The sequence below is a fragment of the Macrotis lagotis genome, chromosome 6 (genome assembly GCF_037893015.1).
Source record: "Macrotis lagotis isolate mMagLag1 chromosome 6, bilby.v1.9.chrom.fasta, whole genome shotgun sequence".
Taxonomy (NCBI): Eukaryota; Metazoa; Chordata; class Mammalia; order Peramelemorphia; family Peramelidae; genus Macrotis; species Macrotis lagotis.
The window spans coordinates 43,989,581-44,006,981 of NC_133663.1; the positions used below are offsets into that span (position 1 = coordinate 43,989,581).

Here is a 17,401-nt window from a genome sequence, read left to right on the forward strand (position 1 = left end):
ACTTAGATTGGAGTTGGCAGATCCGAAAAATTACTCTTTAGAGCCAGAATGGAAACTAACAGTTCCTGACTTTACCAAAGCCACAAACACCATTCTGGTATGCTAACATCCCTAAGTATAATTAGCAGGCATGCCCAAAATAAACACCAGATTAAGATATCTTTGGGATAGCCTACAAGGCACCATCCTAATTCTTTGATTATCCTTCAAGGTTAAATATCTAATGGAATGATTCTAGGTTTGTGGTCAGGTTTATTTAATCAGTAGTGACCCAAAGGAATTTGGTATTTCCTTATAGTTGGGGGGGGGGGGCGGGGAGGAAGCCTCCACTGTCAGTCACAGAAAAGTCCCATTAGATTTTATCTAGAAAGAGACCCCACCTTTGTCAATGTTACAGTGTAGACTGACAAAGTTTACGTCCTTATGTTGACAGTGGTTTCAATTTAGAACTTAAATTCAAAATAAAAACTTGATAAAATCTTAATAGATGTGTGTGTGTCTGTCCAAGTTTATACAAGTCTGTATAACTGACATTCCATGTGAAATGAGGCTGAGTGATTTAAGTGACTCCTGATACCTGCCCCTTGTTAGGGGGAAGATTTGGGACAGGAGGGAGGGAGAGAGGGGATTGGCTTTCCCAGGAGAGTTCTAGGTTACTCCAAGGTGGAAAAGCATTTTGGGGCGGGGGGCTCTTCTGGGTCCAGAAGAAGGCCAACCTAGCCAAATATCCAGGGACTCAGAACTAGGTTGTCTGCAAGATATTTTCGGTTTATAACAAGTCTCAAAAACCCCACCTAAATTATGGGAGGGTTATATATCTGCCACTCACTGGCCCTTGAAGAATTACAATAGTAACAAGAATAGAGATTTTAAGACTATTATTTTTCCTCCTTTTGATGTCTCTCATTCAGGGTACAACATAACTATAACTTTTTTGTATCTAGAGAGAAACTCACTGTTTGTTTCTCAGTTGTGTTTGAAAACAAAGCTGGTGCTAGGTGAGGTTAACAGAAGAAATGGAGAGGAAATGGATTCATACATAATGTTTGTACTCAAGCTCAAAAAGCTTAGGGGTAGACAACTCCCTTTAAAGCCTAATAGCACTTGTGAAATACCTTGTAGAACTTTGCCAAGAGTCAATGGAACAAACTAGAGGGGGAAAGAAAAACACCTGACTTAAGCAACCTTTGAAACCACTATGATTTTTTTTAAAAAAATGCAAACATTTTTGTTACAGCAAAGTATTCTCTCAGGTTATCCAAGCATCTCTGCTACTTCTAACCCTTATTTTAACTCAGGTATGAAAAATGCAGTTTACATTATGGAGAGGGAATCTGTTCTTTATGGATTACGTAGGATTTGTGTAAACTGATACTTTGCCTGTGCTACATAAAACATTAAGTCCTTGATTCATTTTTTATTATGCATTAGGAAATTAGGAATTTCCTGAAATAGGAAATCTACTTTGTACCAACATTTTCCATCTCCCATCATGTTCTGTAATATTAAAAAAGTTTCCCGAAAACATCAGATACCATTTTAGAGGTTGGTTCTTTTATCTCTGCCCTCCTCCAGCTTGCCAATTAGCCACTTCCTATGCCTTTATCCCCATTCCCCACCTACTCACTGTTTCTCCATCCCTTTCCTTCTCTCTCTCCTGATATCTTCTACCATGAGGGACAAGAGGCTTTCCCTTTTTGGAAAGAGCCTTAACTCTGTGGTTGAGAGAAACTCATGAAAGCAGTTTTTTCCACTAATGCTATTTGGAAGTGGAGTTTGGAGCAAGAAAAGGGGGAAGAAAAAAGGCAGGAAGAGTAGCAGAAAAGTCTGTGATCCTAGGAAGAGATTGGGACCCTAAAAAACTGAGGTGAGTCAATATTATCTGTAATGGCTTCAGACAATGGAAGAGGTTCTGGGGCTCCTTCCCTCACTTATGGGGGCCCACCGAAGACCTTTACTGCTGTCCTAAGTGGAAGGAAAGTCACATTGGAGAAATGGGAAGGAAATTTCTCATTGTAAGATATGCTGAAGCCAGCAAGTCTTTAGCTTATCATTTCTGATTTTCTTCCTAAACAATGGTCTTTATTGTAGATACTTAGTTTAATGAGGAATGGGTAAGGAAAAAAAAAAAGTAGAGTGAAGGCAACAAAAACAAAAAACAAACTTGGACCATGGAAACAGCAAAAGAAGCTGTGAGAGCAGTGTTATCTTTCCTCTAAATATTCCTAGGCAGAACTAAGAAAATGACTGTATAATAAGGCTTGAAACAATAGTGCGGTTTTGGAATGGAACCCTAGAAGTATGTCAATTAAGCTCTAAACCTGGTTACACCTTCTCCTGTTTCACTTTTGCCTTTTGTCATTCCAGAAATATTATGTAGGGTTCCATTCAACATGCTGTAGGTCTTATTCTGATTCTCAGAACCTTATCCTTTCTGGGAAGGACACTTGTGTACTCAGGCCCTCTACCTCTTGGTTCTCATTCTTGCCATGGCCATTACTCCACCCCTTTTTTATTCTTAAGTGATTCTTTTTTTTTAGGGTTTTTTTTTTTTTGCAAGGCAAATGGGGTTAAGTGTCTTGCCCCAGGCCACACAGCTAGGTAATTATTTAAGTGTCTGAGACCGGATTTGAACCCAGGTACTCCCAACTTCAGGGCTGGTGCTTTATCCACTGTACCACCTAGCTACCCCTTCTTATGTGATTCTTGCAGAGAGACTAGGGTGGTTTGCCCTTTCCTTCTTCAGCTCATTTTACAGATATGGAAACTGAGGCAAAGGGGGATAAGTGACTTGTCCAGGGTCACATATCAATTAAGTGTCTTGAGGCCAGATTTGAACTTGGGGAGAAGCATCTTCCTGACTCAAGGTCCAACACTGTGTCCACTGTATGACCTAGCTTCTGTAAATAAGTAAATAAATGGATGAATAAATGGATAAACATGCACAGATATACTTAACTTTACAAATATATGTGTGCATGTACATATTTGTATGATTCAATGTAGCATCAAGCTATTTGGACAAGACATATTGGCACTCTATAATGAGCTGTTTTCTTCCATGACAGTGGCACCCCTCCACTTGGAGGCTAACATCTCCATCCCTGTGAGCTGCACAAAGAAGTAGGAATGACCAAAAAGAAAACTTGGACAAGATCAAGGGTATACAGAGGCAGTCTGTCCTGGAGGTGACACAATGTCAAGCACCTTGAGGGATCCATTTTCAAGATCTGAAAGGAGAAAATACCCAACAACTGGAAAGAAACACAGACGGTATTGTGACCAGCCTGTCAACTTTTCTGAACGTATGTTTCTTGGTATCCTCTTTTATGCCTTTTCCCCTTTCCTAATTCCTGGTTGATCCTTGGGCCTTACAGGTTTCATCATATATTTCTCCAGTTTTCTTTGGGGTGATCCTTTAATTTCAGTTCTTTGGAGGCAATATTGTCCTAGTCTAATTGATGAGCTTGGAAATGACCAATAGTTGATGCCCAGGTTATCCCTTGTTTGATCTTTTAAAGCCTCTTTCTTGATAGCTGGATACCATTGTTGATGATTCTTGTAGCCCTGAAACTCTCCATCACCCTTAGGCTCACACATGTAACACTAAAAGAATTTTTTTAAGGGGGGGGGGGTTGATTGGGGGAAGATGGGATTGGGGTTCCAAATGGTTGAAATTACTTAGAATTTTCCTAATTAGTCCTGAACCCTGCTCATTGTCCTTCTAGAATATAGCCAAGGCAGGTAGTGATGGCCTGAAATATGCCTCCCATTGAGTACCTTAATTCTGGTAATATAAACACTTAAGCCACATATTTCCCCCCCTTGTTTTTCTGGGGGGGTAGATTGCTTGCTTGATGGCTCGATAATCTTGGATCTCATTGCTTTCAACACCTCCATCAACAAAAGCCACTGCCTTCCTCAGGATGAATTGTGAATGAGGACACCTTTTCTTTTGTTTACCTTATACAAATTGCCCTACCTTCTGGAGAGCCACACTATTAGAGAGGAATCCTTACCCTGGAATCCCCACTGCTCCAGCCTTCCAGCATCTCAACATATATCGAGTTTGGGAATGTTTGGGAATGTTGTGTGTGTGTGTGTGTGTGTGTGTGTGTGTGTGTGTGTGTGTGTAAGTTTTTTAAAAAATTTAAAAAATCAAATCTATTGGATCAAGTAGGGGCAAAAAAGACAGTTGGTGACTCTCTGGTAAAAGGACCTGAATTAAGTAGTGGTAGAAGGAAAAAAGGAAATAGGATGTTCCAGAGATGATGCAGGTCTTTTTAAATGGGGACAAAGATGAAGGAAAGGAAAGATGCTGGTGACTGGAAGGATTCTAGTACTGTCTTTTCAATTCAGAAAATATTGAGTGCTGGCTACAAGCAAAGTATTGAGCACTAAAGATCTTGAAACAAAAAATGACAGTCTCTGTCCCCAAGCACTTACTTTCTACTGAAGAAAATACAACATGGACATGATTTAAGTGTGATTCAAGGTGGCTGTTGGTAAGAGAGAGAGCAGAGCAGTATTCTGGGATCATTTGGGATGAGAGAAACAATACTTTCAGACGATAAAATCAGAGGAAGAATCATTAGGATGTCTGTGATACTAAGGAGTCTGCTTCCTTCTCTAAGCAGCAGGTCAGATCTAGCTTGCAAACAAATGATTTGGACACTGTAGGAAGGATGGATGAGGAAACTGGTTAGACTAATGAAACAGAACATGGGGAAGTTGGGAAAATTAACCTTAAAGAAAGAGGAAGGAAAAAGTATCTTCAGAGGGATAGGGGCAGTAGGGAGAGACAGTGACAATTGTGCAAGGAATATGGGAGGGGAGAAGAGCTCATCTTGTAGAATACCTGGTACCTTTCTATTTTAATCCTTTATCCTTATAGGTGTATAGGTGACTGGTTCTGGGGGTACCATGACCCCTCCCTTCCTCTATTAACATCTTTTACCCACAAACTAGTATAATCTTGGGCCACCCCACTTTTTCTTGATGCTAATGGTAGATGAGAATTAATCCAAGGCAGAGGTCTAGTTGTCATGTCCTAATTATTGTGGCCATGGAAACCTTTGTTTAGCAAGGTAGTTAGATATGAGATAGCGAAAGATAAACAGATTTGAGTCATTTACATAGAAGTGCTAACTTTAGCCAAGAGAATGGATCAGACTAAGTGGAAGAAAAAGTAGAAAATATAATAAATCATGGGTCTGTATATTCAATAATTGCCAATAACACAAAACAAAAGCTTTCCAAAGATTTTAAAAACTAAGGCACACACACTAAGGTCTTGTGAAGTGCTTTCTGTTTAGCTCCTCTTGCCTAAATATTCTGAATATTCTCTGCAAAATCCTTCAGTATGTATTACAAAGTACATGAATATTTTTACAGTTTTTCTTGATGAAGTTTATATCTTGTCTAGCAATATCATAATCTCTCTCCTCAATAGTTAATTCATTATCTGCTAGCAGGTTCTACAGAAGAGAAAACTGAGGTCTAGTGAAGGGACTTGCCAAAAGTCATTTAGTAACTTTCTACCCCAGGCACATAATACTACTGCCTCTTTCTATATCATGTCTGGCTCACACCTCCTACCTTCTTAGTAATTTTTCTTACCTCCTCCTCTCTCTTTTGGTTACATCAACTATAGTCATAGGGTTAGTCAAGTGTCACCTCTCAGCCTTGTAGCACAAAATATAAACCACCTCCTTCACTTGGCTTTCATAACCTGAAAGCCACCTTCCCTTCCTATCTTATTTTAACATTTCTTCCTTTTGTCCAAAATGCAAGTTCTCCTCAATGACCAAAGTACATTGAAGCTCAGTTGGTTTTTTGTTAAGTTGGGTGAAGGTGAGCAAGTCCTTTCTTTTTGCCTCAGCTTCCTCATCTGTAAAATGGAACTACTCATTACTGGCACAGGTTGTCCTGAGGATGATACTCTATGAACATTAAAACATCATATGTGGGTTCTTCACCTTTTTTGTGAGTCATGGATTCTTTGACAGTCTGGTGAAGTCTTCTCAGAAGGAAGTTAGTTGCCTACATTTATAATTGAAGGCAGGGGTGAGTGATTTAATGAAATTTAATTTCAGTTAAAGAGAATAAAACTAAAGATGTTATTTTTTTCCATGCAAATTTGTGCACCCCTTGATGGACCATGGATCCCAGATTAAGAATCTCTATATAATATAAATTTGAGTATGTATGTGTTAGTAGCACTTTGGGAAGAGGTATTGAAATCATAACTCCTCAGCAGAAAACCAGAGATTATATTCTTAATGTATGGTTTTACTTGACATATTTGCCAGACTTCTTGTGCATGGATATTTTAAATACAGATTCACATATATGCTCCAATGCACCAAACAGCTCTCCTTGGGAAATAGCTACTCTCCAACTGAAAGTACTTCAAGATGATGGAGAATGTATTTATTTATTAATGTATTCATTATTTTATTTGTATTCATCAAGCATCTATTGAAATCCTCCTCTGTGAGAGTGCTAGGGGGAGGAGAAACAGTATTAATTCCAAATACAGGTTCTGGGGCTGGCTCTTTATTCATTCACGAAACAATCTGAGAAAGACGTTGGATGGGTGCAAGCTTACATCATCAGGTGAATGATCTGCTTCTTGGTCTGACCTATACCAGCTGTTGACAAGAGGCATTGAAAAAAGTCCTGTCAATGAACAGTGCATACCTGATGTCGGGCCCTATGGGATAAATCCTAAATTTGACATAGGATTTCTTTGAATCTCTTCCTTTAGAGCAATTCACTAAAAAGAAGTCAGAATCTGTCTGGTTTATCTTTGGCTAACTCCTTTTTCTGCCAGGGTTTCTGCCTGGTTTTTGTGGTTTCTTTTACTACTTGTTCCCTAGTTCTCCATCCTTCAGTTTCAGTTGTATCTGACTCTTCGTTACCCATTTTAGGATATTCTTGGCAAAGAAACTAGAGGTGGGGTGACTAGGTGGCATAATGGATAGAGCACCAGCCCCTGGAATCAGGAGTACCTGAGTTCAAATCCGGCCTCAGACACTTAATAATTACCTAGCTGTGTGGCCTTGGGCAAGCCACTTAACCCCATTTGCCTCGCAAAAAAAACAAAAAACCAAAAACCTAAAAACCTAAAAAAAAAAGAAGCTAGAGTTGCTTATCATTTTCTTTTCTAGTTCATTTGACAAATTAGAAAACTGAGGCAAACAAGGTGAAGTGCTAAGGGTCACAATTTGAGTTCAAATTTGAACTCATGAAGATGAATCTTTCTGAGTTCAGGAACAGTATCTGTCCACTTCATCACTAGCTAGCTGCCCTCCATCCTTTCCTTGTATCTATATAATTCCGTAAGAGTTTTCAAGTCATATTCAAGACACATTCAGAATGTCTGTTCTTTCCTGACAACAACTGTGAGAGGTAGGAAGGACGGGAATTGTTTCTATTTTAGGTGGAGAAACATTGGTTCTGAATCATGAAATGATTTATCTTAAAATTACTCAGCTAGATAATAGATAAGACTTAAGCATGGTTAATATGTTGGGGGATTTTTAATAGTCATGAATTGTTTTTAGAAACAAATTGTATTTGAGATCATTGATCTTAACATGACTTTTATGATTGTTCAGTGAGATGGAGAACTTAGTTAAAAGCATCAGCATCCTTACCAATGCCCTGTATCATGGGCAGATGGCCCAGTCTCCTTTTTTGTATTAGAAAGAATAAAGAAAACTGAGACTTAAGGTTAGATAACCTTCCAAAGAAAATAGAGGATTTTCCTTTGATGTTTTCAGATTCTTGGAATGTTCTATTGAAAGTAAACCATCAGGGCAGCTTGGTGCCACAGTACACAGTGGATAGGGTGCCACCTGGAGTCAAGAGGACCTGAGTTCAAATTCAGCCTCAGACACTTAATAATTACCTATCTGTGTGATCTTGAGCAAGTCATTTAACCCCACTGCCTTTCAAAAACAACAACAAAAAAGCAGATAATCTCTTCCAGAATCCCAGGTTCATAACTTGGGCATCATTCTCAACTCATTGTTCCGACCCCTTTCACCACCCTCATATTCCCAGGGTCACTCACATGGCTACTGCTTTGGTTCAGATCCTAATCATCTCTCTTAATTTTTGCCACAATCTCCCAATTGGTCTGCCTGCTTATCCATCCTACACTCTGCTTCTAAAGTAATTTTTCTTAAGTGGAGATCTGACCCTGGGCCTTCCCTACTTAATCAACTCCACTAGATTCCTATTACCGCCAAGAAGAAAAATAAACATTTTCATTTAGCTTTTAAACTTTACAACTTGGCCCTGCTCTTTCCACCCTCATGGGACATTGCTTCCCTTCCACTGTTTACAGTCTAATCAAACTAACTTCCTGGTCTTGATATTAAATGCTCTATCTCCTTCCTTCATACCTTTTGGTAGCATTCTTCCAGGCCTGGAATGCTTTCCCTCCTCATATCTGTCTTCTAGATTTCTTTAAGAAATGGTTCAGACATCTCCTTCTGCATGCATCATTTCTTAATTCTACTACCCTCCCCTCATTCCTGCCATGGCTAGTACAACACCTCCTAAACTATATTGAAATTGTATTTATTCAATGCTATCTATCTCTACATATGTACTTATCTCCTGAATTAGAATTTAAGATCCTGGGGAAGAGAAATTCTTTCCTTCTTTGTCCTCATATTCCCAGGGTCACTTAGTTTGTTGTATGATCCACATATAGAACAATCCAGAAATAGTGTATCTAGCAATTAAGAGGCAAATACATTCATTTTAGTAAAATTGTTTCCTGGACTTATTTGTAAGGATAAATTTGATTTGGAAAAAAATAATACAGAATAAGAGAAGACTGAACACAAAGGTTAGCTCACACCTGTGGAATATCTTCTGCCATCCCTAGAATAGATCCAGTCCTGAATTCAGTTTACTTCTTGGAGGCCAGGATTCCTCATTTGTCAAGTTCTAACCTGCTATCTAGATAATTCAATTCAGCAGTAATTGATTAATTAAAAACTTAAGTGGCAAACCACTCCAGTATCTTTGCCAAGAAAACCACAAATGGAGTTGAGAAGAGTTAGACACAACTGAAAGAACCCAGAAACAACAATACACTAGAACCCTAAGGTGGAAATATAATGGCAGGGTTTCTGCCCCTGGACTTGAGATGTTCTAGAACACTAAAGTGGAAAAATAATGGTGGGGGTGGGGGTGTCTCTGCTCCCTGGACTTTAGATGCTTTGGAACACTGAGGTGGAAAAATAATGGTGGGGTCTTTGGACCTTAGATGCTGACTTAAAAAAAACCCAGTGTAGGGTAGCACCGTGATGGCATTAGTTTCTTAAGACTATGTGAAATTTCTAAACTGTTGATCTGGGAAATGTAGTGGGCTAACCAAAAGTGTTTGAAGTTAACTAGAATCTGAATAATCGTTAAGCAAATATGCTATAATTTTTATTCAAATGTGCATATTCTCTCCTCTAGGAACTTGATACTAAACACTAAACTTTGCCTTTTCTTTGTAAGCCCAGCTCTTAATACAATGCTAAACACAATGTAAACAAACAAGCAAGCAAATCTTGTGGATTAATAAAGAATTCTCAATAAAAGGGAAAAAAATCTTCGTCTTTTGGGAAATATTGAGAACCTTAGATTTGAATGATCTAGGGTGAGGAAAGGAACATTTGAGAAAAGATTGGTGAAGAAATGTTGCCTAGAATTTAAAACCAGAAGGGACTTTTTTTAAAGTCAGTATCTAAAATTCAGGGGCAGAAACCCCCCCACCTTTCCATAATTTTTACCTTTATGTTCTAAAACACCTAAAGCTCCAGTATAGAATAGCCTTTTGTCCCCCCTCCCCCCCAAAAATAATTTAGGATAGCATCTGTCATATTTACTATCCCTGATTCCTGTATCTCTTAGATGATTCCTTAGGACAGCTTATTGTTAATGTTTTGTAAAAGTGACTAGACACTTTGATGGAACCAAGAAATGTTGTCAAAAGACAGCTTACAATACTTCATGAGGAAGAGATAAAAATAAATTTAAAAAGTATAGCTTACAAATGAAACTATTCTTTATTTTAAATAGATTAAAATCCATAAATTCAAATTAGTCATATTCACTAAATCAATGCTGTAGCTGGAAGAGTCCTTAGAAATCAATAAATTTAATCTACTCTCATTTTGGCAATGAAGAATCCCATTTAGAATGCATTGAACAGCTACAGTTTACTAGGAAAGGAGGAAAGGCCAGAGAGGGATAAAGTGACTCTAGCAGATGTGTAATTTTGTGGTGATCATTGTTTTTCCCTCCTCTCTATCAACTATGGGTTCCATTGTATAATTTTTCAAGGTTTTGAAATCCCTTCCTTTTTGTTCTCTTTAGTTTAATAAAAATTAGCTGATGATCCCCCTTCTAAAATTTCATTTTGGTCCAAACCAGGAACAGGAATAAAACTCCTAAATCCCTGAAATTCCAGTTTGCTGATGAGTCACTGGGCCTTGTTCCACACAAAAGGAAACCTGTAACAGCAGTTTGTTGTGAACAATTCATTGCTGAGCTCTGCATTCAGGGATATGATGCTTTGTGTTCTTAAATACTCAGCATTTTCTGTCTCTGACAGGATACCTCTACCACCTCCTCAGAACTTTGAATGTGAAAGTTTTTTTAAGTCTTTTTTATCTTTTTTAAGTCTTGTTTACACAAACTGTGTATGAAAACTGACTTGGATTTTCAGAAGACTCAAGTTGTGCTAACAGTATTTTTTTGGTTGAGTTACTGAATGAATGAGTATAATCATGTACTCTGTAAAAAGCACAAATTAAAAACTGTCTTAGGGAACTCACGGGATTCTAACAGAGGGAGGTTTCACCATAGAAAAAGTTTCACCTACAGGACAGATAGAAAAGACCCAATGATCTGTTGAAGTGCAGAGGCAACAAGCATGGTTGTGTTCCTCCTTAATGACATTTCCATTGACAAATTCACATCTGTTTTTGATGTTGAAACAATATGATGGTGCTAAGTACTTTGTGGATGTTGAACCTTCCTTGCAGGCCCTTTATGCCCTATCCCTGCTAAGAATGTAGGACCTCAGACTGTTTTCTCTTTGTAGGAGAAAGACTCCAAAGCTCAGGAAATTCTCCTGCTGATTTTCCTCCTAGAGCTAAAGTTGAGTCTAAATTTTAGTATTGCCCCCTCCTCTTCTCCCTCGTTCTGGACCAAAGGAAGAACAGAGGTTGAGCTTCTGAGTGAGGTTTTAAACTGAGTTTACCCAGGAGAGTTAATGTCCATTGAACAGAATTATGGAATTAGGTTAATTCTTTTTCAAAATTGTCAGTTACTCTATCCACTGATTCCCTTCTGTTTTACAAGGCAGTTTCTCTCACTACTGAATACCACTGGTTGTAGGAAGAGTATAGACTGCTTATGTTTTCATTTAGGGTTCTACTGGGAATTCCACTGGTGATAGGCTAGTTAGAATGGAAGAATTTTCCATCTTTTGCCATTTGCCTCCTGTTCTTGAGGCATGAAATTGAAGCTTTTTGAGAGGATTCTTGTGAAGCAAAAATTGGAGAGACCCAATGGAGTAAGGAATATCACTTGGAACCATTCTCTCTTTCCTTGTGCAGGGTGCCAGCCCAGGAATGCCAGGAAGATTTAAAGAGCAAGGTGTGGTGGGTGGTGCATGTGTGCTCCACCTACCTACAAAGACAGGCCCAGTAATAGCCCACAGTCATAGGCTTGATGATCTGATCTGTGGGCAAAGTTCAAGAGGGAGCTGGCATTGTCTTCCCTTCACCATTCTACCTGTGCCATCTTGCAGGTCATTTAAACTTTGTGGGTACCATTTTCATCACAAGGGGTGAGGCTAGATTACCTCTAAGGGATTTTTCCAGCCCTAATTCCCATGGGGAGATCTTAGTGATGGAGTTGTGACCAATTAACTTCCTCTGAGATGGAGGCTGGGGGCAGCTCTGCCCCAAACCCCTAGGAATTAGCAGTACCCCAGGGAATGATGGGGCTCCAGGCTAAGGCTAATTTTCCACCTTTGGTCTTGGTCACTCAGGAGAGCTTTGAGGAAGAGTACTAGTGTCTGGGAGAATTTGGAGGGCTGCTTCAGAAATGGGGTTCAGTGAACTGCGAATTGGTCTGGGGTTTGTGGTGAGAAAAGTGATGGGATAAACATGTGTGTGGGTCTGGTCTCAACTGCTCACTGGTGGGAGAGCTGGCCAGGGGGGTTCTGGGAAACTGAGGGACAAGACCCCTCCCCCAACAGAGGGGTCAGGGAGGTGGCCAGAACTACCTCTTTCTCCCTGGACCTTCTACTCCCCGCCCCCCACAAACATTCCTGAAGAGCCTACTGTGTGTTAAGAATTACTTCAGAAGTGTGATCACTGGATCCCCCCAACAATTCTTCTCCTCATTTTACAGTTGAGAGGAAAGGGGGGGTGGGGGAAGGATTGGGCTAGAGGGCACACTCCTGCTAGGATGGGGGCGGGGCAGGAGGGTGACTGGCGGCTCCTGGGCCCCAATCAGGGTCCTTTCACCCAGGGGCTCCGCCTTCCCTGGGCCCAAGTTCTCCAGCTGGCCTCTTTCCCTCAGTCCCTGGTGGGCTTGGATTCGACCCTCCTTTCTCTCTCCTGGGGCCACCGCGCCCCTCCTGGCTTGGCAGCATTGGAATCCAGAGCCTCTAGATCTAAAGCCTTCCCTTTGGGGGAGCCAGGTGCCCCTAGAACCAGGAGAGGTAAAGAAAGGGCCAGCCGGGCCTGTCTTTGGACACACGAAGAGACTGACCCCAGGCGGGGTGCCAGGGGCCTGGGCACACCTGGGGGCTCCAGGGGTTGGGGGGGGGCAGTGGTCTGGGGAGGGTCACTCCTCTGGGTCACTGGCTGCTTTTGCTTTTCTCCCCCCTGCCAGGCCTCCCTTGAGATCCAAGAGAAGCTCACCCCAGAGAGGCCTTGGGGAGCCATGAGGAGGAATGGATGAAGGCCCCCCCAGGCTTCCACGATTCCGGGGGTGGTCCTTCCGAAGAGACCCTTGTGAAAGAGGGAGCACCGACTACAATGGACATACGCTGTTGCTCCATGTTGTCCCAAGGCAGATCCTGAAGTGAAGTGAGCGCCGGATGAGCCATCAGAATGTTTGGGAGTGGGCGAAGAGTGAAAAAATGGCAATTTGTCCAGTTGTTTGCCACCTGCTTTTTGCTGAGCCTCATGGTCTTTTGGGGACCCCCCCTCGACGATCGCTTCATGAGCCACCTGAAGTCCTACTCTTACAGATACCTCATCAACAGCTACTCCTTTGTCAATGAGAGTCTGTCCCTCAGGCACAGCTTGAATGGGATTGCCAGCTACCCATACTTGATCAATCATGAGGAAAAGTGCAAAGATCAAGCTGTGCTCCTTTTGCTCTTTGTAAAGACCTCTCCCAAGAACCGCAACCGCCGGGATGCCATTAGAAGGACGTGGGGCAACGATGGCTATGCCCGGGCTCAACTGCAGGCCAACATCAAGACTCTCTTCGCCCTGGGGAGCCCCAGTGACCCTCTGCCTTCCGAGAGAGACAGGCGGCAAAGGGAGCTTTTTTTAGAAGATCAAGAGTATAATGATTTAATTCAGCAAAACTTCACTGATACTTTCTACAATCTTACTCTAAAATTGCTTTTGCAGTTCAGGTGGACAAACACGTACTGTCCGCATGCCAAATTTGTTATGTCGGCAGACGATGACATATTTATCCACATGCCAAACCTTATTGAATACCTTCGAAGTTTAGAACAAATTGGTGTTCAGGATTTCTGGGTAGGAAGGGTCCACAGAGGGTCCCCTCCTGTCAGGGATAAGAGCAGCAAATATTATGTCCCATATGAAATGTACCAGTGGCCTTCTTACCCAGACTACACGGCTGGAGCAGCCTATGTGATATCTGGGGATGTGGCAGCCAAGGTATATGAAGCATCACAAACACTTAACTCTAGTCTTTACATCGACGATGTCTTCATGGGTCTGTGTGCCAACAAAATGAAAATTGTACCACAGCATCATGTATTTTTTTCTGGAGAAGGAAAAGCTCCCTATCATCCCTGCATTTATGAAAAAATGATAACATCTCATGGACATTTGCAAGACCTGCAGGACCTCTGGGAGGCGGCAACAAATCCTGAAGTTAAAAAGATTTCTCAAGGCTTTTTCGGCCAGATGTACTGTAGGATGGTTAAAATAAGGCTGCTTTGCAAAATTAAATATGTGGACACCTATCCTTGTAGAGCAGCATTCTACTAATAGTACTTGAATATTGTCTTAAATGTCACTGAGCCAAACCTGAAGGAAAACCTTTCAATGTTTATCCAATTCTGAAGTGAATATGGAAAACAAATGTTTTGAAAGCTAAGCCTATCAGAATGCTACTTTGATTTTTGTTAAAAAAAAAAAAATCCATTCTACGACTTCTATTTTGTAGCCTAAAGTTTTAAATTCCAACTTAAAGAACTTAAGACTTGTGAAATGAAAATAAATCTGAAATCCTCACTTAATGCCCCATGTATATTTTAAAGTATAGAGAGTTCTTGGCTTATTTTTTTAAGTGTTGGAATTGTATTAACTTGGAAAAACACCATTAAAAAAAATCTGTTATGTCCATGTAATAGTGAAATACATCTTAAAATAAGAGTACCGGAAGGTAAATGAACCTGGCAGGTAGTTGTGACAGGAGAGGGATCAAAGCAGGGCCTAGTAGACCTGGTCATTTTAAAAAGATATGGAAGGAAAAAAAGGTATATCCTTCAAACAGATATTGGCAAAATAACTTTTGTTTCACATCAATTCAGTAATAAGCTCTAAATAGTGTTAGACTAGCTCATAATCTACTGACTTTCCCCCCAAAAAAATGCTTTAAGAGAAAGGAACCTGTTTTTTTTGTACTAATTTGTATTCTTCAAAATGTAAGTATGTTTGAATTCAGAGAGGAAGAAACACATGACCAAATAATGACAACTTTACCCACTAAATCCTTTGTTTTCCTAGGATGAAATCATAGTATATTCTAATTTTAGCAAGCTTTTATTTTATTGTCATATTTTGAATTGAAACCTTAAATTCCTTTTTTTTCAAAATAAAAGTTTAGAAACTATTACTGGTTTAGGAAACAGGTATTATTCTTTCACAGCAAAAAACTGGTCTATTTTCAGATAGGTTATTTTTAAATGATTAAGTTGATATCAAAGAAAACTAGAAAAAAATTTTAAAAGCAATAGATTTATATGTATAGCTTTTATAATAGCTATTAAATAGCTTTTATATGTAGCTACATATAAAGTTTCTTCTAATTTTCCCATGCAACTCACATTTAAATGTTTTGGCCTCTACATATGAATCTTAAAGGGAAAATAATTAAGGAGGTAGTTAGTAGGTGAAATCTGTCAGTGTAAAATTATTCTCATCCTTAAATTCTGTACTGGCTATATACTCTACTTCGGATTGCATGTGAATTTTGATAAAATTGAATTTCACAATCTGAAGCATTAAATTTTTCCTTTCACCAAAAATATTGTCAATAGTGCACTTCACTTTTTCAGTATTTCAAGCTAGAGAGCAAGATAGGCTCTTATTTTGATAGAAAGTTGACTGTAACTCAAAAGAGTAAAGGTGTGATGATTACATCTTAATAGAACAAGGTATGCCTAATGTATTTCAGAGTCTGGTTTTTAAGTAGCAAGGAGAGAATGAAATATGAATCAGTTTTTTTCTTAATCTACTGCAAAGATTATAAGCAAGTCAAAATGGTGATCTTCATAATGAAAACTGATTGTGACCCACTCAGAATTTGTCATAACTTATGTATGGCTGAAGAAAAGGCCTATTTTCAATTTTTTAACTATTTAATCAATAGGTTCTAGCCTGAAATAGACAAAATTAAATTTCCCCTTCTATACACCTGGTTCATTATGTATTTAATTTAGTTTCATGCTACCAGATAAGTCTGTCTTTCTATTCACTAAAGTAAGCCTTGTTTACATTGCTCAGGCAGTAATTTAGTTTACTTATGCCAATGTTGAATGAAATGACATATAACAATTATAGATAAGTTCCTGCTAGGTCTAAAGTACAGTAGGACTTTTTAAATGGTTAGATTGTTTTCCTTGTCATTTTAAATACTGCAAATGATACATAAGACAGGTTTATACTTTGTGAACACTTTCCACTAGATTGTGATTGGGATTGTTATCTCTTTGATTTTTAGATATGTTCTAGATTCATTTGTAACTTATATCTATTTAAATTTGCCATTGGATAAAAATATCGATGTTTTCTGGACTATTGAAATGGTCTTGTGTTTACAAGAGGTCTGTGTTTCTATTATGGCAAGTCTGTTTAGTTAAACAAGTATTTATTTGATTTGCTTTAAAAGAACTCAATTGTGCTTTACTGTTCATGGGTTTTTTTTTAATATTATTGCTTCAAAATGGAAATGAAACTTGCTCATATTTAAAGGAAATATGAAAGCACTCCTTTTTAAGAATGGAGTTGCTAGAAAGTTCTTAGTCATTAGTATTTACAAATAAAAGGATTCCAACCTGATAAAAAAGGAAGGAAATAAAACCTGCTGGTGCTCCAATGCAGGGCTGTCATAGTGTAAATTTTATCATTACTAAAACTTTAAAAATCAGCCTGGATGGTCACTTGAGTAGCAGTTTTGAGATAATTGCACACAGTATTATTGCTGAAATTTGTTTTTACCTCCAGTTGTTTTTGTATCTTTTTCCTTATTGCTGATTTTATACAAAAATATAAAATATTTATATTCTTCAATCTTTGCTCTGATACTGCAAAAGAGATTTGAGGAGGTGTGTGATTTTTGGTTTCTTTTGTTTTTATTTTGGTATATCTTTCTAGCATTTCCAATAAATAATTTTAAAATTGGCACCAGGTTCTAGAGTTTTATTCATGTCTGAATATGATTTATTTACATTTTCAATTTTGTTTAGCGCCCAGAAAGCATTCACTACACAGTCTACTGGTTTTCTGTTCAAACAATTGTCATATAAAATCTAGAAAATCCTAGATTTTTTAAGAAGAGGTTGAAGGTTTGTTACCTAGTACTTATATATCTAGGTTTCCTAACTCCCAGTCATACCCTGTTGCTTCCCAATTTGGCCTTTACATTGTGAAGCTATTTTTAAACTAATGAGTGAGATTGTGTGATATATTTCTTCCATGTCCCTATATTGTAGATGATCTGGTATGCTAGAATTACCATTCAAGGAACATTTTAATTTTTGGAAGAAAATGTTCTAATCTACTGACATTTTCAGACTATAACAATAACAGTAATAATAGCATTTAAATGGCTTTTTTAGGTTTGCAAATATATAAATGTCATCTCATTTAATACTCTC

The 17,401-nt window shown here is 38.9% G+C and overlaps 2 protein-coding genes across 10 annotated transcripts in view; one reads left to right on the forward strand and one right to left on the reverse strand.

Moving 5' to 3' along the window:
• B3GNT5 (UDP-GlcNAc:betaGal beta-1,3-N-acetylglucosaminyltransferase 5) overlaps positions 1–16,933 on the forward strand; it is a 46,415-nt gene extending 29,482 nt beyond the window's left edge. For both annotated transcript variants that reach the window (XM_074191040.1, XM_074191039.1), the window contains exons 2-3: positions 3,069–3,305; positions 12,925–16,933. In XM_074191040.1, the coding sequence (XP_074047141.1) occupies positions 13,146–14,288 (1,143 nt within the window). In that variant the 5' untranslated portion in view covers positions 3,069–3,305; positions 12,925–13,145 and the 3' untranslated portion in view covers positions 14,289–16,933. The remainder of the gene's footprint in view (positions 1–3,068; positions 3,306–12,924) is intronic.
• MCF2L2 (MCF.2 cell line derived transforming sequence-like 2) overlaps positions 1–17,401 on the reverse strand; it is a 377,565-nt gene that overhangs the window by 133,279 nt on the left and 226,885 nt on the right. The window lies entirely within an intron of this gene.